At 39.8% G+C, this 27,035-nt stretch overlaps 1 protein-coding gene across 8 annotated transcripts in view; it reads right to left on the bottom strand.

Moving 5' to 3' along the window:
- Window positions 1-27,035, bottom strand: part of PRKAA1 (protein kinase, AMP-activated, alpha 1 catalytic subunit) — a 91,028-nt gene that overhangs the window by 28,293 nt on the left and 35,700 nt on the right. For all 8 annotated transcript variants that reach the window (XM_010585798.1, XM_010585799.1, XM_010585800.1 and 5 more), the window contains one exon: window positions 26,414-26,642. In XM_010585798.1, the coding sequence (XP_010584100.1) occupies window positions 26,414-26,642 (229 nt within the window). The remainder of the gene's footprint in view (window positions 1-26,413; window positions 26,643-27,035) is intronic.

Genomic DNA, 27,035 nt, shown 5'->3' with positions numbered 1-27,035 from the left:
ACGTTTTATATTGAATCATGAGCTGAAGGACCTGCTGCCTTTGACTTATTTCATACCCTTCTTTACAATCTGGTGAATCACTGATTCATGGTCCACCTCACTCAGACAGTGCACTTAGCTCTAAGGAGACAAGAAAATTGGCAACACAAATGCAACACATCCAGCTGCTAATCAATTCTCTTGCTGTTAACTGAAGACCATTTTCATTCCTGTGCCTTGTACATTGGCACTATTGGTGTGGCGATTTCAGGGCTTTGTCCTCAAGGAGGGCTTTGGAAAGCATGTATGTGCGCATGCTTGTGTTTATTCTTCAAATGTGAACTAATTATAATTACTTGAGCTCTGACTAATATAGAATTACACAGTTGATTGACAAGCACTGGTTGAAGCAAGACCAAAGCACATATTTTTCTTTTAAAAAATCCTTTATATTCAGGAAAAACCCAAACAAGTTGCACACTGCTAAACAAAACCTTAGTCAAACATGCCAGTCACGTGCAAAATCATAGAAACTGGGTGCTCTACAGTTTTGTTTCTGGCCTTGCTGCAGAATCTCCCTGGACCTGGCAGTGCTACTTCACATTTTTTTCCTGAAAATATGGATTTCATATAAAACCTACATAACACTGAGGAATTTATCTACCTGCAGTAAGAGTACATAATGAAGACTGTCAGAAGCTCAAAGAAATAAACTGCTAATCACAAAGACTTCCTTATCTTTGCAAGTGATCCTACAAAAATGCTCAAAAGAGTCAAAATAACTGTAATCTTATTTGACAAGTTCAGACTAATTTTAATTATGTGTGGTAGTACTGAGAACTTTGTAGGGTAATTTTTAAGTGAGAATGGTTAACAATACAAGTTCTCCCTACAAGCTGTTAACTTAGACACCAGGATATTATACAGAGTGGAGGAACAGAATTGGAAGAATTTATTATGCTTCCTTCAATTAAGCAGTGGTTTTCCTGGTTTAGTTTTGTCATAAAAACCACAAGACCCTACTGTCTCTGACTGCATACCTGATTAACTACAGAAATATTAACAGAGAGACTGCAGTGAGAAATATTTAGATTTTTATCATGTAAAAATTAAAAACTACAATATGGATAAATGTTTGACTTTAAGGAGGAGTCAAAAGAAATTAGATTATTTCTATCTGTATTCTATTAACATGAAACTGTCAAGTAATTACAAAACAGAACATAAAGAGGGGTGTAAAAATACACTGTGAAAGATCTGAATTCACCAGTGCACAATATTTGAGAACTTCTTTACAGATAGGCAAACATTTAACCTGTATTTCTCCAGTATCTATAGTTTCAAGTTATATAACATACCTGTTTGTCTTAAACACATAGTAGAACAATCATTTTTCTATTTTAAAAGGTAGTGCTAACAACAGAGTTGTTCATACAGAGGAAATAACAGTTATATTCACATATACTGTAAGTCATATTAGAGTGCTTAGGAACAGGAATTGCCAAGACCTTCCACATCACTGAGAAATATTCTTACACAAGAGAACATTTACTATGTCATACAACTATTGTGTTTGTTTAAGAGCATTAAAAAGAACAAATATGAATTATATAACTAAAAAAAAAATTCCATTTTCAAATGCTTTCATGTTCAACATTAGTGACAGATAAGATCACAACTGGTAAAAAAAAGAAACACCTAAGGAACCCACTACAAGGTCTAGAAGCTGCTTTGCAACCATCTATAAAGACATGGAATACTTTGTTAAATTCCAGCCTTGCAATTTAACATAATTAAAATCAGGTATTGACTGTCATTTTATGGGCAAGAGGTCTCTAGAAAGCCAAAACAAACAGTGACAAATAGGAGCAGAGCTGTAGTTTACACATGAAAAATCAAATCAAGAACAGGAATACAAGGTCGATTACTCCTGAACCTGCCATTTCAATATTTAAAACAATAAGAACATACCATCATAACCTTGCAAGCTTCAAAATAGAAGCAATTGTATAGTTTCAGTAAAACTAATCCACTATTTTAGTATCCTAAACAAAAGCTGCAAATTAATATATATCAAGTATCAGATATTTCAAGTATTCACAGAGAAGTAATGTATTTTTATTGCTGAAATGAAGTTTTAAATACAAAGCTTTAGTTCCTCAAAATAGTTTCAACAGTAGTTCCTCTGACAGCAGCAGGAAGAAAAATGCAGAAGAAAAACTGTTATGCTGCATTTGAAGCCATTCTGAGGTCATATTCTCGTTTTGAGAATTATTTGTTTAGATAGCCTTTAGAAACATAGTAGCAGACCTAGAATGATGGGTACCATCTGTTTTCTTCTTAGTTGAGTAGGCATTTAATCCTTTTAACCTTTTAATTATTTGTCAACAGGTGGCTGACAGCTCTGTCTCTCTTACCTCATGTTAGTATCCTACTGGTCCTCAGAAATCAAGTCACAGAAACTAGGGCAAGAAGTCAAAAGCTGTCAACAGCACCAAAAAAAGTTTATGGGATTTAGATACCAGTATTTCCTTATCTTTCTCAAAATGACTTATTACCAAAATATGATTCGCAAAGGTAGCGTTTTAACAAGGCAAAACATTTTGAGGGAGATGATACACAAAAAGCAACAGTCCGCTCACATTCTATTCTGAGAAGTTCCATTTCTTCTAGTTGACATGCTCTTGTTATCTGTACTAAAGAATGTAATTCCCCTTCATTTTCTTTCCCTCTATTACTTCTGGCCTCTTTACAACGTTTGTTGATGTCAACATCACAGAGTAATAATGACAGAAGTTATATACTGTCGTGGTTTAACCCCAGCCAGCAACTAAGCACCACGCAGCCGCTCACTCACTCCCCCCCCATCCAGTGGGATGGGGGAGAAAATCAGGAAAAGAAGTAAAACTCCTGGGTTAAGAACGATTTAATAGAACAGAAAAGAAGAGACTAATAATGATAATGATAACACTAATAAAATGACAACAGTAGTAATAAAAGGATTGAAATGTACAAATGATGCGCAGGGCAATTGCTCACCACCCACCGACCAACCCCCAGCCAGTCCCCAAGCGGCGAAATCCCTCCCCCCCCACTTCCCAGTTCCTAAACTAGATGGGACGTCCCATGGTATGGAATACACTGTTGGCCAGTTTGGGTCAGGTGCCCTGGCTGGGAATGAGAAGCTGAAAAATCCTTGACTCTAGTCTAAACACTACTGAGCAACAACTGAAAACATCAGTGTTATCAACATTCTTCGCATACTGAACTCAAAACATAGCACTGTACCAGCTACTAGGAAGACAGTTAACTACATCCCAGCTGAAACCAGGACATATACAAAAACAGAGAGAGATAAAAATGGAGGAAACATGTAATTCTCTATGGCATTTTGAGACTTAAAGGGCAATTTTAATTTATTTTTCATGAAAAGTACCAAGAGGTTAAGTAGACAGGTAACCTACAAACCTCCCCACATAGCTGAAACGACTAGAAAGTATTGATGTAAAACAACTATAAAGTACCAATGCAAATACTAGTCAGCAAAAACCATCAAGTGTCCCGAAATAAGTGAAACAGATATGTAATAAACAGTACAATCAACCTACAAGGACATAATATACACAGACAGAGATTGTATAGAGACTGGATGTCACCATCCAGAACTAAAAGAATGTATCACACACTTTTAAATCCCAAGATGACTAACATGCAAGTCATACACATAAAAGTGGCAAGAAGAGTGGGAACTCTCACTACCAGCACTACAGAGACAAGGAGTGGTGAGCCTGGGTGTCACTAGGCAAACATGTTCTACAAAGGGACAGATCAGGCAAGCGTGTGCTCCAATTTCCATGACAGAGCTAGTTAGTCACTTAAAACACTGTTATGTTTCTACTGATAAGCAACCTTACAAGAACCAATAGATTCAGACTGATAATTTTTGTTGGCAGTGTGATTTTGCATACACTTAATAATGCCTACCAAAAGGCAGTAACAGCAAGAACTGTTTGAACTATCTCCTTCAATTTTTCCTATCATAGCACAGCATGAAATGCAAAATAAAACATTAAAGATTCAACAGAAGATTAATATTTCAGATGTTTTTAACTACATTAATTACTGGATAGGAATACTTAAGCCATTTAGTCCACTTTGTTAGGCTTCTGAAACCTAAATTCTAAAATTAAGTCTTCCTCTTCCTCTTATTTTATGACTCAAATTCTATGCTCCATCTAGCAGGGAACATCTACAAAGAATATTTTGAGCTCTGGAAGAACTCCCTTTCCACCAAACTACCCATAGATTTATAACACACTTTCAGAAAAGTAAACAGAACAGACACTAGTTTGTTGCAATAATGCACACAGCTGTAATGCATCTGTGAACTGGAAGATCCCTTCCTCTGGAGAAGAAAAAAAAATAAAAGGGAAGCAATCAAAGTTTGAAAGCTTCAGTGTTGCATCTGGAGAAAGGATCCATGCCTCAGTCATAAAAATATGCCCCTTAACATTCCTTACTACCTTCTCTCTTTAAGCATGAGGCTGATTCCACTGATTAGATAAAAATTAAGTCCGACTTGCAAAAGCCTTCTCTCTCTACAAATCCTTTTCCTGGATTTAATGAAAGCTACAACCCACAAACTCCAGGAGTGTCAATGAATTTTCTTCAGACTAAGAAATATACTCACCTTGGTGGTTTTTTCCAGTTTTGCTCAATATTTAAAATTTCTCTCTCTCAATCTCTATTTACTATCATAATATGACCAAAACTGAATAACTTGTGCAGCCTCACAATCAGTTAAAATATATTCAAAAATTACAAATTACCCAGAAAAAAAAGCCAGGTGAGAGATTTCTCCCATACTTACGCAATGCTCATTGTCATAGTTGTTTATACCAGTAATTTACATAAAACCTTTCAGCTTTATGACAGCAACTTATTCTTTAAATTAATTAGGACATTTTAATATTTTTTATTCTAATAGTATTAATTTCTTTCATTCTGTATGTCAACAACACTTCTAAAACTTTTTCCAGTATTGCTTGGAATTCCTTTCTCACTTTGAATCCCACAAAAGAAATCGCCTACTAAAACACGTAATTTCTGAAACCTCGTTCATTCAATTCCACCCACAATACAGAAATATTGGAATTCTGCCACATTTTTGAAAGGCAAATACAAATGTCTTAATATAAAGTTGTAGAGTCATTCTAAGTGAGTCCTCAAAAGTCATTCTCCACTCTCCTCACTTCAGTCTACTTTCTTGCCCCTGCTTTGCAGCAATATAAAAGCTTTTGCTTCTGAAACCAAGTCAGCAGTCTAATTCAGATTGTGACCTGTCCAAACATTAGGGTTTTTTTAAAACACCAAGCAGTTCCCCAGTGTAATTCTCCATTTGACTACACGAACACAAAGAAGAGAGCTTTATTTAGGCAGCAATGACACACCTATATTGTAATGGTTTCACACAATAGCTAAACTTTAATATCTCATGTTTGGATATTGGAGAAGTTCATAGTCTTTACTAAACAAGACAAATGTTGTGATAGTCATGAAACTGAATGCATTATTAAAAAATGGCACCTTTAGCAAATAGCTTCCTACCATCTTCATACTAACAGCTCTACAAACAGATTTTTCAATTTGGCAGTGAGAGAAAGATGGTCTAGAAAGGGCTGACTAAAACCAAATTTGTTTTCTATATTGAAAAATTTTTATTTCAATCTCAACATGCGATCCTACCCCCCAGACAGCTTTATTTTCTTTATTAAGACCCTACTTAGATCCTTTTTGAAGTCTCAATAAATATTACTCAAATTCAGATCAGAAATGCTCTTTGAAGACTAAAAGTTGAAATACTTCACTGAACTACAATTCTATTTTAGAACATGCAATACCTCAAATAACATGTCCAGGAAAGTAAGTTACATGTGAGCAATACCAGGGCAAGTTAACTCTTCCGTTTGTCAGATGGTTTCACTAACAGGCTAAAGACAATTAAAAACATCTATTGCAACATCCAAATCCACTGAGGGTGAATTTATCATCATCACAAGAGCAAATTGCCAGGAAAAGGAAAGCTTATATTAAAGCTTCCAGACAAATACAACTTCCTATGGAGAAGTCTAGACTGCAGAACTCCTTTCAGTAAGTTCATGCTATTTAACAGGTGTCTTCCATTTTTAACAGTCAAATAGGATTGCAGAGCCAGCTGAATACAAGCCATTATTCCTTGCCAACATCTCTTATCCAAAGAGCCTAGTTAAAGAAAAAAAAAATCTACAACTATGAACTGCATTTTGTCTTAACTGTTATTTCTTCATTTTTGCAGAAGACAAAAAGCTTAAGCCACAGTCTACTACACTAGATTTTTTATTACCACCTGACAGGTCAAAGACAAAATAAATAACATTTTTTAAGATTTGCCATTTAGTTGCTAGAGCCAGTAAAACTCCAGAGACTAGCGTGAAAACATGTCCATTACATACTAAGAATGGCAGCCTGTAAAAACTACCAGTTTGAACTGGCTTCAAAATAGCAAACTTCAGTTCTTCATGAAAACAAAATTTCTATGACTGTTTTTCAGAAAGTAAGAAAGAGTGGAGGGATGCATTATCTCTGTCACTATACGGTATCAGTGTACCAGGCACCATCCAGAGGTAGAAAGGTATGATTTTGTTTAAAACCTTTGATTTATGGTATTTAAATACTGTATTAGAAAACTGAACATAATATTGTAAATACCATGATTCTTTTCTTGAGATTGGGATGGATGCACTGGTCACCCAAATGATTGCAGTGAGAAAAATGTACAATGTCTATCACCTATTTCATACATGTCACACGGTTTACCAAAAGTACTGGGCATATACGTTATCAATTTTGTCATGTTATGACTCTCTCTGCACCTACCCCCCATAAAAAAAAAAGTCTCCTTCAGTTATGTACTGCTAAAATTACAGAAAATAACCGCTCTGCATATAACACATTAGCACAGCCCCTTAAGACCTAAGAGTTATTTGTTCAAGGTCCAGTGATGAAGTGAGAGAAGAATTAGACTCATTCTGAAGGAGATGAACATTTAAATAGTGTAAAAACTGAAATGTCTGGCCTGGACAGAGGCCAGCGTGGAATGAAAATACATTCACAGGCATACATTTCAAATTATAAGTGCAATACAGTAACAATAACACACAGGCAACAACTAGACAACAATACTGCATAAATGAAAGAACTTGACTCCGCCTCCCTTGCTGTTTGACCACTTATTCTAATACCCGTTTTCCTGCCTATTTTGGCAAAAGCATTTGTGAACCAGATCAGAGCCAGCAACCAGAGATTATTTTCCGGCTAGGCTTCTTCTCCAGTCCAATGACAAACTGGTACTCCGAACTGGCTCCCACCAGGGTAAAACAAAAAAAAAAAACATTGCAAAGGGATGGAAATCAGAGGGCAGGAGAGTTGGGTCACACTGACTCTGACTGAAATCAGCTTAACCAGTGATGGAACTACAACATTTGATTAGATACCTGACCTGTAAACAACCAAAGCTAGGTAGTATGTATATCAGCCCTTGCTTTCAACTAACTCAGCCCTGATATACTTTAAAAATTGCCTACAAATTTACTACATAGTTAACTTCCATGTAAATAAACGAACAGGACAAAAAGCAGTAGAGAAAGCAAGATCCACAATAAATTAAATTTCTATTAATTTGATGACCACATGTTACTGTACAAGACCTTTGCAAGTTTTTCTTGTGATAGTACATAATGTTGTACAGTCAACTCTTAAACAATTAGCAGTCCTATAACATCAAATATTTCCACGAAGAAAAAATGAGCAGGTACTGTTGATTCTCTCCACCCGCTACCTGAACTAATCCTTCAAAAGGCCTGACTGAACAAGATGTTGTTCCTAAAGAGTTTTTATTCTGAGCCTTTACTGCTAAGCGACCTTTCCAATTTAAGGACACTCTCACAATATGCCGTAAAATGTGGAGGACACCATTTAGGGAACTAGAAAACAAGCTGACATACATAAAGAAACCAAGATCTTTGTAACAAAAGACATTGCTGTATCCTCCTACTTTAGAAAACTCCTGAAACAAATGCTGATGGGCAATTATGATCCCTTAAATTCAGAACATTTTAATTTCAGAAGATATGGACAACAGGTACACATCACGTTCAGTGAGGATCATGCAAGGGATACTGAATTACTGTCTCAAAATTAAATTCCATGAACCATAAACACAGTTAAAACAAAGGGGGTGAAGGTGAATATTATCTTCATCAGCAACAATAACTACGCTTTGTTTAAGAGCGGCTGGACAAAGGTATTAGATGAGGAAACCGCTTTATTTTTTTCCCTGCAGCTTCCTCTATGAAGAGAAATGATATTATGAAAAAATAATTTCTAAATACAAAGGTTTTATTACTCAAGTAAAAGCAACTAGGTGTATTTAACAGTAGATCTGGACAATAAATAAAACCACAAAACTGTAACTTTAAAAAAATTAAATATGATCATATTTTACAGTATCCACATCACAATACATAAGGTCATTAATATAGGGAATCCTGGACACTGTGACAGCGCTACTTCAGTAGACCAAGTCTTGCAAGTGTCTGTCAAGCAAAGGATGTGGAAAAGGCCCCAGGTTGTACTTCTCTGTAAAAACTGCTCAGATTGTTAATGTAAATTACTACATTTTGCTAAGTCGTATTATACTATGCATATAAGTAATAGAATTCTCTACATTTAGAAGCTGCATTATTAGGATGTCTAACTGAAGTTATGGGCAAAATCTCTTAGCTCAAGTCAGAAACATGTTCTTTAACTTGCTAGATAGACTTTTGCATTAAAGTATTTGCATGAATGTCCAGCCACAATCTACCAGTATAGACCTGCTAGTAGAAATTGGTTTCTGCGGAATGGCAATAGTGCTGGTTTTGCTGCCACCGTGTCTATTTTAAAAGATGGTCCCTGTCCCAGTCAGTTTATAACAGTAATATGCAGCAAGAGAAAAGGAATGAAGACAGTTTCAGAGATCAGCTCTGAAAACAAACAAGCCAACTGTGAGAGAAACTCACAATGGAACACTTCAACTTAACACAACACTTAGAGGAAATGAAAATCCACCACGCACACTCCGCTCTATACACTTATTATCCCTCATATGCAGCAAAAGGTTTTAAGTGTCGCTGAGGAAAAATATCTCAATGGATGCATGGCATACACACATTAGATTCAAAGAAAAACACAGACTGGTCAAAAGACTAAGGTAAAAAAAGGTTAAAATAGTAATGAACTCTTACTTGTGTATAATTTACAAGGCTAGAAATGCCAGCACATGTGCTTTCACGTATTTTTAAATTAATTTTTCAAGAAGGTGATAAAAATTAAATGTAAAAATGTTATAAATAACAAAAATTAAAATAATAAAATAACAATACTTATATTTTTATATTAGTTATTTACAGTCCATTATGTTATGTAGTTCCTTATAGCTCCTCAAGTAGTACTAGAGAGTTATTCTGGGATTAGATGCAAATACTCTATTTTGTCATATAAAAAAGCTGTCTGGAAAAAGTGCTAGGAAGTAAATGGAGGCAACAGAAGCAGCTAGCAATGTAAAAATTTAGAAACTATCAATTCTTACCCTACTAAGAACAACATCCCAATTTTCTGTAATGAAATGTAAAAATCAGAGGCAAGTATTCATTATTTTCCAGTAATTTCATACTCATTAGAAAGGAGAAAAAAGTAATTGGCAGGAATGACTCCTCTATACAGAGATATTAATATGTACATAAAAATTAATATATACTGACAAAAATTTTTACTTAAGAACCAATTTTTTTCATGCTTCTTCAATTCCAGTAACATACTCTACATAATTAAATACAAGGGGTTTTTTAAGTAAACAGACACATTTTCGTAAGAGTTCATTTAAAAAAACCCCCACTGCACAGCACATGTCCAGTGACTACAACAGCTTTTCGCTATAGAGTTCCGTAAATTATATTTCATGCATAGCAGGAATAGACCCTCTAAACTTAAAGACAGGTAACACACAAATTATCCTTCATCTCCAAACAGGTATCAGCAGTTAGGCCCGATTCATCTCACCTAAGTTTAGTACCTAACCTCAAGAATTTACAGAAGACTTCCGTCGCCCTGTGGCCTGGCAGGCTGTATCCGCACTGGCATCCTCAGGGTGCCGGGGAGCGTTCCCAGACACTGGCACCTGCGCAGTGTTACTCTGTCTTACAGAGTGGTCCCTGGCAGGGCCGTGGCCAGCCAGCACTCTCCCACTTTGTCCACAGCCACCCTGTTCAGGAAGGCAAAAGCACCACGACACAGTCCTGGTACATGTATGACGTTATCTATGGGTTAACAGTGAGAAACAGGAACCTCCAATTTGCAATTTAAGCTCTTAAGTGAGCAGAATTATGTCAATACCTCTTTCTCCTTACATTGTGAAGAGACCTTCAATAAATACAGATTCGTATACTGGCTGACTCCGCCAAATGCCTAAAGTAACACAGGATGATATATCAGCACCAATTAAATTAGATTTTCTACTTAAGGAAAACGAAAATACATGTACGTATATAAATGCTTCCACAGTCTACAGTTGTTCCTTGAACATTCCTTCTGTTTCTATGTACAAATACATACCTACATAAAAACAGATGAATACTACAGTGTCACACTTCAATAGCCTCAAGTAACAACAATTCTAACAAGAAGATGCTCTCAAAATTATTCAAACTGTGTACAGTTTAAATCTACAATTCTTCTTGCACACACTCTCAGAATAATCCGCCATAAATTAGTAACACTTTCAAAACTGAACTCCTGCTTTGCCAAATAATAACCAGTTGTTGGAAAATAATGTCTGCCAGAACAAAAGGAAAACAGCTAAATTAAAAATAAATTGCAATTTAAACAAAAAGAACTACTTAAAACAAACGTTCTGTGAAGAACATACTCCTCAATGAGAGAAGACAACTAGATGCATCACCAGGAAGCAACAACTCTATCAGTAAGTGAGGAAAAACAATAAAGCTAGCAATAAAAACTAACTTCAAGACAAAAATTAATGTGTTACTTCACACAGCAGTTTACAGGAAGGTGTTAAGACACTGTAAAACATTCTGCACTTTTTTTTTTTTAATTCTGTAGAAAGGTTATGGGGCCTGCAAAACAAACCATACGTTCTGACTCATAAGAGAGAAGCTGCAACATGTGCTTTTCCCAAAAAATAGAGGTAAGAAGTCCATACTTGTTCAGAGTCTTTTCTGTTTCAGCTCATGTGTTCTGCACTCAAGAGTTACAGTTTACACACCCTTAGTCTCATTTTAGTGAGCGTATCACGTGTAAGGCATTCTCAAGGAAGCTAACAGCGAGGCAGTTATATATATACACACATAATAGACAGTAATGCTAAACACTGGAAAACATTAAAAAGTGATCAGGTATTTTGACTAGAAGTCATGACCATTTTAATCAAGTCCCTATTCGTACTATACAATTTTACTTACAGTGATAAGCCTACCTATTTTCTCTGCTTTTTTGCATGACTGACCTTAAAAAACACTCAAACTAATTAAAGCTAATAATTACTGAGATTAAAATTTTTCATTTTATTTGGAGAACACTGGTATTGGTCATTCACTCTGAAAGAGCTAAGTACTATATGGAATAGCTTATTATACCTGGCATGCAAATTACATCCAAGACTGATACCAAACAGTTATTTTCCATCTACAAGGAACAGTACGAGTGAGTACTTACTACATTCTCCTAGTTTCATCATAAGCATTTTCCCGTGATTTCCCCAACACTTAATTACAAACTCCACTGTGTAAGGCTTTCAGATCACTTATGGAAGAGTCAACATTCCTGATGCAATATACCAGCAGCCTAACAGAATTTTAGACTTTATTCTAGGAGCCAGAAATAAAAGCTAAATTTGTAGATTCCCAGATTATCTATTTAATCAATCATTTTAATTTTTTAACTCTTAAAATACATCTTTGCTTTAAATGAGGTCAGTTAGCAGACAGAGACAGTAAGAAGGCAGAGCAAAGACTGCCCATTTTTTTGCATGTCTCTCTGTACCCGAAGCATTACACCAAAGATATATGGACTAGTGAAACAAAATCAAAAATAAATTAAAGAAACAGAAGGAAGTTTCCCACCCACTGAAAAGGTACCACACCAACAACCCGTACAGTCCAATTCAAGTCTGAGGAACTACTTTCTATATTCTAAATGCATCTGTAGTTGTAATGGGATATAATGACAGAATTGCCAAGATTGGAATGACCCTCTGGAGATCATCTAGTCCAAACACCCTGCTCAAAGCAGGGTCAGCTAAAGCAGGTTTCTCAGATTATTGTCCAGCTGGGTTCTGAGTATCAACAGGGATGGAAAGTCCACACCATTCTCTGGTCAATCTATCAGCTTGGCCAAGCATGATTCCCCTGTTGCTAATCAATGCCAGCTACTCCCAATAACGTTCTTGTATCTCCTGTGTTTCAAAATGGTTTCCAGAATTATTTGCTCCATCACCTTCACAGGGACAGATTTTAGGTTGATGGGCCTATAAGTCCCTGAATCTTCCTACTTACCCTCCATGAAGATAAGAAGTGACACTTGCTTTCTAGCAGCCCTCAGGAACCATCGCCCAGTTGTCACGACCTTTCAAATGCAGCTGAAGAGTCTTTGCAATGCACTCATGGATGCACCCCATCGGGTCCCCTGAACTTGCGTATGTCAGGTTTGTCTAAACATTGCATAGTCTGATCCTCCTCCAGCAAGGGTAAGTCCTCCTTGCTCCAGACTTTGCCTCTGGTCTCATGGGCCTGGGGTTCCTGAAGGCAAGTCTTATCAGTGAAGACCAAGGCAAAGAAGGCACCGAGTACCTCAGCCTGTTCTGCATCCTTTGTCACTAGATTCTCTACCCCATTCAGCAAAGGACCCACATTTTTCCCAGTCTTCCTTTTGCTGCTAATACACCTGTAGAAGCTCTTCTTGTTGCCCTTCACATCCCTCACCAGATCCAACTCCAGGTGGGCTTTGGCTTTCCTAATCCCATCCCTACACACTCAGACAGGGTCTCTGTGGTCTTCCTGGGTCACACGACCCTGTTCCCACCTCTTGTACATTTCCATTTTATGTTTGGATTTTGTCAGGAGCTCCCTGTACATCCACACAGGACTCCTATCACCTTTTCTTGATCTCCTTCTCATCAGGATGAACCATTCTTGAGCTTGGAGGAGATAACTTGAAAAAAAACGCAGCCAGCTCTCCTGGACCCCTCTTCGCTCTAACAAAGCTCACTTCTTCTAGGCTACTCCATAATGTAACTCAGCCTATTAAACAGCTGAAATGTTTCTGCCAAATATAGCTGTTAGATCTTCTGGGAAACCTCTTTATTAACATCACATTATGTAAGTAACATCAGTTTTACTGACTGAAAATTAAAAGGCAATTTTGACACAGTGATCTTTGCCCTTTGCCATAATAGTTGCATCAAAATGAGTTATCAAGATAATCTGAAAGCAATTTTATTACTTTAGCACTTTCGTAACTCATTAGTAATCAAGTGCTTATCATAAATCTAAACCTGAAAGATACAGATAAATTGAACAAATACAAATGTTATAAAAACATGACAGAAAGGCTTTTCAACTTTATTTAAATAGGCACTATTCTTCTGCTCCATCTGCTAAATATATTATTTTTTTGGTTACACTTAACTTACCACTACACTAAAAACACTTTTTAAAGGAGCATGCCTCATCGTCTGACACCGACACCTTACAATGACTGGTGAGAAAGACAAACTCAATTACGGCTTATACAGCTAAGGAATCACAAACTACACATGCTGGCATATTAGCATCAGGGAAAAAAAAGTCTCAACTGCTAAAATGTGGAATAAGTAGCACTTCACAAAAGTTCAATTTTTTTTCTTTAAATAGATGAGAAATTTAAGTAATTCTCAAAGATTAATTCCCCGAGAAAAGTAAACAGTTTCATAAAAATTGACCTATTATCTGGTCTGCTTATAGCACTTTGACATGTATTTAACTTGCTACTGCAAAAGCTAAAGGGAAGAGAGTAAAACCTCATTAATCAGACACCGCGTGACACTGCTATTTATTTTAACATAGGTGAATCTCTATAAGCTCAGCCAAAACATAAGTGTTTCAGTTAAAAACACGATCTTCCCAAACCAGTACCAGCTTTAGAGGTGGAAGTTTTTTAGTGCAATATGGATTAATAAATAAATATCATCAAAAGCGAGGGCAGTATCAACCTTTATTTAACAAAATTGAAAAATTAAATGCAACTCAATAAGAATTTAAACCCTATAGCGTAGATTTCCAGAAGAAAATGAAGTATTCACACGAGCATTATTTGCACATCTTCAGGGTACATTGATAAGAACTCTATCTCCACCTACTGGATCAGCTACAAAAACGTTTGTAGTTTCAAAACAGCACAAGCGGATTGGATTGCAAAGCCATTTATATGAACATGCAACTCAATTATATTGAAGATACTAGCCTGACAGAAGTTTTTCTTCTTCTTGCTGTTAGCCCTCTACATGCCATATGTTTAAGGACATTATACTTCACTGTTTAATCTCACCTAAACCTGTTCTTAAGCTTGTGTCCGCAGCCAAAGACTACCTACCTACTGGTCAAAATACACTGTAATTGAAAATTGCTGTGTTCAAAATGCTGAGGCTGAGAACATGAACTTTTAGCCTTTTGGATTATGTTGGATTTAAAACAGTGTAGGAGTATCAACACAAAATACCTAACCTGGATGATGGTTGTTGGGCTCAGGGTTTTTTTTCCTTGATTTCAGTGTGTGTGGGCACATCCATAATGACGTCTCAAGTTGGATAATATGCTAGCATTGTAAATGTCATATAAGAAAAACCAATTTCTCCTCTGGAAAGTCCTCCATTCTTTCCACCAACAAACAGTATTCTGTTTCCCAAAAGACTCTGTGTATGTTTGTACATGTTTGTTTAATTGCTCCTTCCCACACATCAAAAGACCACACAAATGTGACACTTCTTCCACATATCTGCCTTTTCTTTCTGTTCTGACAGCAAGATCACTCATTCGCAAGTCATTTTCAAAAATGCCTACTGATCAAGTTTCTAGGTCAGAATTTCCTAAACCATGTCTTCCATAATAACAGACCCACTTGGATAATCAACCAAGTTCAACACCTGCTTCTTGTAGTCTCCTCAGCTTTCTTCCCATCCCACAAAAAGACTAAAATATCAATCAGAAACTGTTCTCTTCAGCACCATTTTTCTTCTATGTGTGTCTCACTCTCAGCTTAACAGGTTCATGCACACACATTACAGCATGTACAAATACTCCTCAAGCAGCTCCCACGAAAACTGAAAACCCACAGAGGGCTGCCACCTTCAAAACAATTCACACATGACACTCCTGAGTTTGCCAATGGGCAAAGAAAGCAGATTGCATAAACTCTGACCCCCAAGAAGCCCATTCATTATTCCATCCCCCCAGGAAGCACTGAGACTTGCTTTACAAGCATAAGTCAGTCAGATCTCACTCATCCACAGAAACAGACTTACTGCATACACAGAGACCAACAAAACCATGGTGGGGGTGTAACACCATCACTGCCTTCCCTTATCAGAAAAATAACCTAACAGACTAACAAAGCATAAAGGTGGTAATCACTATTCTAGCTAATAGTGGATCTGCTTATAAAATTCCCCTTTCATCATATTAATTTTGCTATGCACATTACCTCAAAGTCTCTTTTCCAGAAGAAGTTAAATTGAACTTACTACTTTCCATTCTTTCCTTTACCCCAGCTCTTGCTTCTTGCCCAGTGTCGTGGTTTCAGCCCAGCCAGTAACAAAGGACCACAGAGCTGCTCGTTCACTCCTCCCACCCCCCTCAGGTGGGATGGGGAGGAGAATGAGAAAGGAGAAAAGAAAAAAAAAAACCAAACAAACAAAAAACCAGAACCTCAAGGGTTGAAATAAGGACAATTTACTGGGACAACACAAAAAGAGAAGTTACAACAACAACAGTACTAATAAAAGAATATACAAAATGAGCAATGCACAGTGCAGCTGCTCACCACCCGGAACCTAACACTCCGCCACTTTCTCCACTGAAAGCCAAGAGCCCCGCCCCCCCAGCCCGCTCCCCATTTATATATACTGAGCATGACATCACATGGTATGGAATAGCTCCTTGGCTAGTTCAGTCAGCTGTCCCAGCTGTGCCCCCTCCCAGGTTCCTGTGAAAATTAACTCTATCCCAGCTGAACCCAGGACATCATCCACCCCTTAATCTATATCTACATCCTGCCCAGATCCTGCATTTTCCAATTAATCACCACCACTTTCCTTGTCTTATATACATATATATATGTATATGGACACCCCCCACACACACACAAATAGCATTTCCTTAGTCTATGGGCCTTCCCTCTAATGTGTCCATCAATTTTATTTAGTCCATGACTTTGGGGCTCCATCTGTTCTAACAGTCCTACAGAATATGAAAGATGGTGTGAGGTGTTGGATTGTTGCATGCCATCTCTGGAGCTTGCGGCTGGTACCTTTGGTGCAACCCACACCCTTGGTCTGCAGGTCAAAGATGTTGATCTTGAGGAAATCACTGGGTGCCAGTTCAAGTTCCATCACTGTTGCACTTGGCTTGGTTTCAAAGTCCATCCTTCAGTCATTTGGGTAATTCTTACTGTAATACTTTTGATATGGAATATAGACACTATAGATACAATGACATACACTGGCAGGTTATTTAGCAGTTAACATCATACAGCCTAATTCACTGGCTATTCTCTCCCAAAATCAAACCTCCTTGAGGTACACATCGAAATTCCCCATCCTTCTGCATCACCCACCAAGTGCACCCAGGTCCTTGAGCAAAAGCAATCCCTTGGATGGGTTTGTCTCTGCTTGAGGCAGGACTAACTCAGACTGTCTTCCCTAACATAACCTTCAGGCGCACTACAGGGACTTTATCTCCTTCTACTGTATGTGGAAGTCTTGTTTGGGCAGGGCCAGCCTGATTGGCAGATCCTCTAGTATTAACCAACCAGATGGCTTTTGCTAAATGTATATCCCAATGTTTGAAAGTTCTACCCCCCATTGCTCTCAATGTAGTTTTCAGCAGTCCATCATATCATTCAATTTTTCCAGAGGCCTGTGAGTGACACGGGATGTGATACACCCACTCAATGCCATGCTCTTTGACCCAGGTCTCTATGAGGTTATTTCAGAAGTGAGTCCCACTGTCCGACTTGATTCTTTCTGGGGTGCCATGTCACCACAAGACTTGCTCTTCAAAGCCCAGGATAGTGTTCTGGGCAGTGGCATGGGACACAGGGTATGTTTCCAGCCATCCAGTGGTTGCTTCCACCATTGTAAGCACATGGCACTTGCCTTGGTGGGTTTGCGGGAGTGTGATATAGTCAATCTGCCAGGCCTCCCCATATTTATATTTCATCCATCGCCCTCCATATGACAGGGGTTTTAGCCACTTGGCTTGCTTAACTGCAGCACAGGTTTCACATTCATGGATAACCTGCATGACGATGTCCATGGTCAGGTCCACTCCTCAATCACGAGCCCATCTATATGTTGCATCTCTTCTCTGATGGCCTGAGGTGTCATGGGCCCACTGAGCCATAAATAGCTCACCCCTATGTTGCCAGTCCAGATCCACCCGAGACATTTCAATCTTGGCGGCTTGATCTGCCTGTTGGTTGTTTTGATGTTCTTCAGTGGCCCGACCCTTGGGTACACAAGCATCTACATGACATACATTTACCACCGGCTTCTCTAGCCAAACAGCAATAACCTGTCACAGAGCAGCAGCCCAGGTGGGTTTACCTCTGCGCTGCCAGTTGCTCTGCTTCCATTGCTGTAGCCCCCCCCATAGGGCATTTGCCACCATCCATGAGTCAATATAGAGATAGAGCACTGGCCACTTCTCTCTTTCAGCAATGTCTAAAGCCAGCTGGATGGCTTTCACTTCAAATTGACTCGATTCACCTTGTCCTTCAGCAGTTTCTGCAACTTGTTGTGTAGGACTCCATACAGCAGCCTCCCACCTCCGATGTTTTCCCACAATGCAACAGGACCCATCAGTGAACAGGGCATACTGCCTCTCATTTTCTGACAGTCTGTTATACAGTGGGGCCTCTTCAGCACATGTCACCTCCTCCTCTGGCGACATTCCAAAATCTTTGCCTTCTGGCCAGTCCGTGATCACTTCCAAAATTCCTGGGCAATCAGGGTTTCCTACGTGAGCCCGTTGTGTGGTCAGTGCGGCCCACTTACTCCACGTGGCATCAGTCGCGTGATGTGTAGAGGAAACTTTCCCTTTGAACATCCAGCCCAGCACTGGCAGTAGGGGTGCTAAGAGGAGCTGTGTTTCAGTACCAACCACTTCTGAAGCGGCTCGAACTCCTTCATATGCTGCCAATATCTCTTTTTCAGTTGGAGTATAGCGAGCCTCGGATCCTTGATATCCTTGACTCCAAAACCCCAGGGGTCGGCCTCGGGTCTCCCCAGGTGCTTTCCGCCAGAGGCTCCAGGTAGGGCCATTCTCCCCAGCTGCAGTATAGAGCACATTTTTAACATCTGGTCCTGTCCGGACTGGCCCAAGGGCTACTGCATGAACAATCTCCCTCTGAATTTGTTCAAAGGCTTGTCGTTTTTCAGGCCCCCATTTAAAATCATTCTTCTTCTGGGTAACTTGATAGAGAAGGCTTACAATCAGACTGTAATTTGGAATATGCATTCTCCAAAAGCCCACAACACCTAAGAAAGCCTGTGTTTCCTCTTTATTGGTCGGTGGGGACATAGCTGCTATTTTGTTGATCACATCCACAGGGATCTGACGACACCCGCCTTGCCATTTTATTCCTAAAAAATGAATCTCCTGTGCAGGTCCCTTGACCTTACTTTGTTTTATGGCAAAACCAGGCTTCAAAAGGATTTGGATTATTTTCTTCCCTTTCTCAAAAACTGCTGCTGCTGTGTTGCCTCATACGATGATATCATCAATTTACTGCAGGAGTTCTAGAGCTTCACCTTTTTCCAGTGTAGCCTGGATCAGTCCATGGCAAATGCTGGGGCTGTGTTTCCACTCCTGGGGCAGTCAATTCCAGGTGTACTGGACGCCCCTCCAAGTGAAAGCAAACTGTGGCCTGCACTCCGCTGCCAAAGGGATTGAGAAAAACTCATTAGCAATGTCAATTGTGGCATACCACTTGGCTGCCTTTGATTCCAGTTCATATTGAAGTTCTAATACATCTGGCACAGCAGCACTGAATGGTGGCGTGACTTCATTCAGCTCATGACAGTCTACTGTTAGTCTCCACTCCCCATTAGATTTCCACACAGGCCATATGAGATTATTAAAGGGTGAGTGAGTCTTGCTGATCAATCTTTGGCTCTCCAATCGGCAAATCAGCTTATGGATGGGAACTGGGGAGTCTCAGTTGGTGCGATATTGCCACTGGTGCACCGTCATGGTAGCAATTGGCACCTGTTGTTCTTCAGCCCTCAGCAACCCCACAACTGAAGGGTCCTCAGAGAGGCTGGGCAAGGCAGACAGCTGTTCAGTTTCCTCTGTCTCCAATGCAGCTATACCAAAGGCCCAACGATACCCCTTTGGGTCCTTGAAATACCCCTTCCTGAGATAGTCTATGCCAAGGAAGTACGGGACCTCCGGACCAGTCACAATGGGGTGTTTATGCCACTCATTCCCACTTAGCCTCACTTCAGCTTCCAATACATTTAGCTCTTGGGATCCCCCTGCCACACCAAAGATACAGATAGGTTCTGCCCCTTTATAACTTGATGGTATAAGGGTACATTGTGCACCAGTGCCTACTAGAGCCTTATATTCCTGTGGGTCTGATGTTGTGAGAGACTGAATTGTTATCTTGAGCTGTATGTCTCAAAGATTGTTAGGTGTGAGAGACTGGACTGTCATCTCAAGCCATTCATCTCAAGGATTGTTTGATGTGAGAGACTGAACTGTAAACTATTTATCTCAAGCCATTTGTCTCTGGGATGGCCTGTTTAAGCAGGACAATCCTCTGTCCATAAGGATGATTACCAGGCCACTGAGGCATCCAGGGGAGGAAACAGGCTCCAGCCGATGAAGCATGCAGGAATGTGGAGACTACCATTCTCGTGGAAACTGTAGTCTTTGAGATAAGACACTGGTTTCTAGTGTTGATCACATGAAGGTTGTGTGATAGACGAAACCTGCAGCGCGTGAACAGCGCATGAACAGTACGTATGTGCATGCATCATCGAACTATGCCCTATAAAAAAATGTGGAGACAAGCTGTGGTGTGCACCCACCACCGAAGAATTGAAGACTAAGGACCAACTGGACACTGCTGGATCCATGTTGGTGACTATCCTTGCAACTCTATCCTGACTCCTTGCTTGATTTCTGCCTCTTCTTCCATTCTATCCCATCACTACTATTTTCTACTTTTGATACTTTTGATAATAAAAACTCTTTTGGGTATACAGCATTTGACTTCATTTGTGTCTTAATCTCACTCTTGGGATCATATCGAAACCTCCCCCGACACTGGATCAGGACAGATGTGCCAGGCCATCGAATCCACACTGTCCAGTAGACCCGGTTGTCCCTTTCCTCGACCTGGCTGGAGGCAGGGCCCCTCTAATCCTGGTTAGAGTATCTGTTACTCACTTTTCACAAACATGAATCAGAAGTCCCCTCAAGAGGATCAGAAATGAGATCAGCCCTTCTACTCTGTCTGGAGGACTGCTCATGGGAAACTGCAGCAGCATTTTTCCAAGAAGAATCCTCTTTTCTGATTGCTTTTTCTCGCAACTCCCATACCCGTGCATCTAGGACTGAGGTAGGTTCTCCATCCCACTTCCTCATGTCTTCTCCATGGTCACATAGGTAAAACCACAGGTTAGCCCATCATGTGTACTTTCTATCTCCTCTCTTGGGCAGAGGAATGCCTACTCCTAATAGCTGCGATGCGGGCCTGTACAGGTGGGGAGGAGGACATATCCACTTTGAATTGCTGGAACTCCTGGGACAATTCCTCTACAGCTGAGACACAGGCCCGTAGGGAGGAAGAGAGACTTCCTTCGTATTGCCGGAGTTGGACAGCCAATTCATCCACCGTTTGTCCATAGCCTTCTTTCCAGGACATTACTGCCAATGAGTTGGCATAGGTTGGTGGTGCACTTCGTAGAAACCTCCACCACGTGGGTTGCGTGCATTGGACTTCGTCTGGATCTGTGGGTGACTGACCATTTTCCAGATCATTATAGATCACCTCCAGCATGGCTAATTCCCTCAGGTACTGGATACCTCTCTCCATGGTGGTCCACTTGCCTTGGTGACATGTAACTTCATGCTTTAAGGGGTATCTTTCCTTCACACCTGACACAAGTCGCCTCCAGAGGCTGAGGACTTGTGGTTTTCTCCCAATCACCTTGTCAATGCGCCCTTCCCTAGACAGGGATCGCAACTGCTTGGCTTCCTTACCCTCTAATTCCACACTACTGGCCCCATTATCCCAGCATCGGAGCAGCCAGGTAACAATGTGCTCACCTGGGTGGCAGCCAAAATCTTTCTGCATGTCACACAACTCACTCAGGGATAGAGATCGGGTGATTATTTCAGGTTTTGCCTCTTCCTCCGGTTCTGGCGATGACCCTGGTTTACTTTCATCTCTCACTAAGCAAACTGATTTCTTTGTGTGCTTCTTCTTCTGTACAGGGGCAACCGATACTGGCACAGGTTGGTTCTCTGGTTTAGCTGCAGTGCCCGTTGCCAGGGTTGGGGTAGCCGCAGTGCCCATCACTCTGTTTTCCCTCTCTTTCCCCTGAGGGTGCTGCCTAATATCAAGCAGTGTTTGGTAGATACTGGCCAGGGCCCGGCACAGTGCAGTAAGTTCTGCGTCTCTGGCATAGCCGCAGCATTTTCCTTTCAAATATTCTACCACTTCATGAGGGTTCTGTAGTTGTTCGGGAGTGAACTTCCAAGCCACTGGAGGTGAGAAGTTCTCTAGATACCTGCTCATATCCTCCCATATGCTGTGCCACCCATGAATATCCAGCTTTGGGGCAGATCTCTCAGTGGTATTGTTAAAAAACCTTTTTGTAGTAGTCCTAAGCAAGGCCTGAAACATATTCAGGAGACATAGCACTAACAGCATGCTGGCTTGCACATCCCAAGGATATTCAAAATTCTCAAAAGCTGTTGTAATTAGCCAGAAGGAGAAAAAGGAGGTGAACGGACGGGGGGAACTATCCCCCCCGACTTCCCCATGGATTAGGTGTGATTACCAATAAATTCCGATTGAAGGTGCCCGAAGTATGGAAATTATATCACTGCTGCATACAGATACCAGCTTAACCTCAGAACCAGTGATGTAATCATTTCATAAGTCGACATTGCCCAGTATAGCAAAATGATAATCCCGATCCCTCTACCAGAGGTGATAAGCGTAACTGCAGGCAATACATAGAGCATATAAGAACTTACACAACACCACCATGTGAACAAATGAACCAACATTGTGACTAGCATCTATTTAACTAATATAAGAAATGCATACAACAAATTTGTTTTAACACACTCTGGCCAGACCTGTCATTATCTCAACCCTTCGTGCCCTATGTTGGGTGCCAAAAAGGACTATCATGGTTTCAGCCCAGCCAGTAACAAAGGACCACACAGCCACTCATTCACTCCTCCCACCCCCCTCAGGTGGGATGGGGAGGAGAATGAGAAAGGAGGAAAAAAAACAAAACAAAACAAAAAAAACCCCAAAAAACCCAGAACCTCGAGGGTTGAGATAAGGACAATTTACTGGGACAACACAAAAAGAGAAGTTACAACAATAACAGTACTAATAAAAGAATATACAAAACAAGCGATGGACAGTGCAACTGCTCACCACCTGGAACCCAACGCTCCAGCACTTTCCCCACCGAAAGCCGAGAGCCCACTCCCCATTTATATATACTGAGCATGACATCACATGGTATGGAATAGCTCCTTGGCTAGTTCAGGTCAGCTGTCCCGGCTGTGCGCCCTCCCAGGTTCCTGTGAAAATTAACTCTACACCAGCTGAACCCAGGACACCAAGCCTGTTTTCTTTCAGGATCCCCTTCTTCTCTCCATGCCGCAAGTAACACCAACTAAGTCACCACCTCAGTTACCCTCTAGTACTTAGTCTTTGCTTTTCTTCCGATTTTCTTCAGTAGAAGAGACACCATCCTTTCACCTACATGCTACACAATCCAACTCAAATCTTTCTTTAACTGTTTCTATGCTTTGATATTTCAGGAAACAATCTACATGAAGTATTTAATTATCTACATGAGTCTGCTTATGTTGTACAAATGTATATTCAAGAAATAGACCACACAAGTCTGAAACACGAGTACAGCAACCACTTTCCACCAGAGAGAATAAACATTTCTTTCAGTCTGCTTCCTCGAGTTCCCTGCAATGGTATGTCAACTATTCCACCTGTCTTAAGTAATAAAAGCCTCCCACTGTGGGTTTAGCCTCTAATCTACATGAAATCTTTTTTTTTTTTTTTTTTTTTTTTGTTAAGAGAAAGATCTGCCTGAAAGTTAGGTACCTTGACAGCATTATATTGCCGTAATTGCCCAAACTGTACAGAGTGTGCTAGAGTAACTGATGAAAACTACAATTTCAAGTTAGAATTTCTGTTGAGCCCCAGATATAAAAGCATTAACACAAAAGACTGTGATAAGCCTCCCAAAAGCTGCACTTTAACTTCTTGTTACTTGTTTCTCATACCTGTTATAAGCCATTCAGTGCTTCTCAGTAGCTCTTATAAGCACTTCTGATGAAATATAGTTTTCACTAAATTCACAAAAAACCCTTATGTTGCTACTTATGGATGGGTTAAGCTTTTGTGTTGTTTTCTAACTGACAGATAAAGGAAAACTCAATCTCTAAAACCAACTTAAGATATTAAATGCACCAAAAACCACCTACTGCTGAAAATAAATATGCAGCACTATGTATTTCCCTGCCCTAAACCACATACACAACAGATTATTTGCTGCTGTTCAAGAGATTTATTGCACTTTTGTCCTGATTTCAGCTGGGATAGAGTTAACTGTCTTCCTAGTAGCTGGTATAGTGCTAGATTTTTTAGTTTGGTATGAGAAGAATGTTCATAACACACTGATGTTCTCAGTTGTTGCTACGTTTAGTTTAAAGTCAAGGATTTTTCAGCTTCTCATGTCCTGCCAGCAAGAAGGCTGGAGGGGCACAAGAAATTGGGAGGCAACACAGCCAGGGCAGCTGACCCAAAGGGGCCAGCAGGGTATTCCATACCATGTGATGTCACGTCTAGTATATAAACTGGGGGGAGTGGGGGTGAGGAGATCACTGCTCAAGGACTAACTGGGCGTCCATCAGCAGGTGGTGAGCAATTGCATTGTGCATCCTTTGTATACTCCAATCCTTTTATTATTACTATTGTCATTTTATTAGTGTTACCATCATCATTATTAGTTTCTCCTTTTCTGTTCTATTAAACTGTTCTTAACTCAACCCATAAGTTTTACTTTTTTTTCCCCGATTCTCTCCCCCATCCCACAGGGTCGGGGAGGAAGTGAGTGAGCAGCTGTGTGGTGCTTAGCTGCTGGCTGGGGTTAAACCATGAGAACTTCACGTAATACACAAAAACAAATCAAGAAGAGAACACCAAAATCCACGAAGAAAAGATACACAGCATTCAAAGCAAAATACAAGGAAGGCAAAGACAGAGCAGAAGACCAGACAAATAAAATAAATCTCTGTTTAATATATGTAAGTACGCTAAATATTAGTGAATACCAGATGTAGAAAGAAAACATTTAGAAATACTTCTGTTTTCTCAAGCTTGAAAACACAATCTGTATATCCCGAAAAGGACAGAATAGACCTACCTTTCTGTAGACCACTGCATGATTTATTTCCAGTGTTAAAAACAAAGATGTTAATAGACTCTTAATTTGTGTATTCTGTGTTTTCAACTATTAATGTAACCAACTTATGCATTAAAGGTATTGATTAATACAATGGCAGCATGCTTAAAACCGATTTAGCTATTTGGTTTAAATTTAAAGTCAACTTTAAAAGGCTTCAAAATTTTATTCAGGAATTACAGAACTCAGGAACACAAAAGGATGTACAGAAGTGAATCACTGCCCCCCTGAACAGTGTCACTGTTTGAGTGAACAGTAAAAAGAGGAAACTGTATTTAAATATTTGAAAATAAGCCTTTTCTCAAAGACATTTGTTTGTTTGTTTGTTTTAAAATCAGACCAGACCACACACACAGTGTGTTTATTATCATATATAAGCTTGCCTGCTTTATACCTCTAAGTTGTTCTCTCCTTCATATTGCCCTGGCAACCCTTTTGAAGGATAAAATTTCTCAACACAAAAAGTTTAGCAGCACAGAAGCGCATATTGACTTATTACGGAATTGTTTCTACCAGGAAAAGAATGTTATCTCTGATCTGGGACAATGAATAAAGTGGAGATGCTCACAGAAGTAAAGTTAGGATACAGATTTAGAAGTCAAGCATTCTGAAGATTTTAAGTGGACTATTCTTGGAACTGGTCCGTCCCCGCCCCCCCCCCTTCAGAGAAGATCTAAGCAAATTATGTAGTTAATATGTAATTTATAGTCCCTCTTTCCCTCTTCTAACCCTGCCCTACTCCAAAGGTAGTTTCTGCTTGAAGCGTAACAGGACAATGAAAACGCTTTTGCAATATCCTTCCAAAATGGCTGAACTCTCAAGACTCAGTACTGCTATCAGAAGATGTTCAGACCAGCTACCTGAACCTGATTTTCCAAAAGCGTTAGACAGATTAACAGCACATTAGCTGCTTTGCAGTATTTACCTAGGCACTGTACACATGGAAATAAGCTTACTCTTAGTAAAAAACATATTTACAAGAGAAAGCTACCAGAGCAGCTAAAGCATTACTTACAGTGTGGGTTATCTCACTGTATCTTATTTACCTTTTCAACTCTCAGATCCAACCAGTTTCTCATCTACCTCCTTCTATCATTTTTTTGTTACATGAACACACAAAAACGAGGTGGAATACAAACTTCATACAGACAGCTGCTAACACCATCCATGGAAACAACTTATTTAGTACCAGACAGTAAAGGTAGAATGAAAGAAATGATCACTTTTTCAGTGATGAAAAATGCGAATGCAGCTGCTAGCAAACTGCCTAGTGTTTACAGATGGGATTAAAATATCATTTAGCACTTATTCAGTCAATGAAAAAGAGTAAGATAATATTAGTACCTCCTCTTTTCTGCCAAATTTGCACCTTCATCCTTCAGCTCCTTACTTTTCTTTACACAGTCTTCGACAAGAATTTTCTTTCTTCTCTTGGTTGCATGCACCCAGTTAGCAGCATCATCATCAGCCAGATCCTTGTCATCTGCAGCTTCTGCTTCAAATTGCTGAGAAGTAGCTTTTGAAACTTTCTCACCAATCTTTCTCTTCCACCCAAAAGAAGCCATCTGGAGAACTAGACAAAAACGTATTTTCAGTAATTAGGTTTTAAGTACACAGAAGAAAAAAATACACCTTGCACATCTCGATTCTCAAACAGTAATATGTAACAGGCTGCCACTCCCCCCCACAAATTCTGCCCATTGGCTTCACCAGAGATGTTAGTCAGGCAACTATTATTTTAAGCCCAGCTGGAAGATGTTCTCTAGCAGGAAAAAAAAAAAAAACCAAAAAAAAGCCAGAGCTCTGACACAGCAGAAAGCCTTAAAACGTTGAAGCCAATACACCAGAAAGCAGACACAAGGCAAAAAAGAAACGACTGGGCCCAAGGTGACCGAGGTACCGCGGCCGTGGCCCCCGCCCCGCTCGCCTGCGAGCCGCGCCGGCCACGCAGACCTCCCGCCGCACG

Source organism: Haliaeetus leucocephalus, unplaced genomic scaffold (genome assembly GCF_000737465.1).
Source record: "Haliaeetus leucocephalus isolate CR32 unplaced genomic scaffold, Haliaeetus_leucocephalus-4.0 Scaffold120, whole genome shotgun sequence".
Taxonomy (NCBI): domain Eukaryota; kingdom Metazoa; phylum Chordata; class Aves; order Accipitriformes; family Accipitridae; genus Haliaeetus; species Haliaeetus leucocephalus.
The sequence above is the reverse complement of the archived record's forward strand: the minus strand, read 5'-3'. Positions and strand labels throughout refer to the sequence as shown.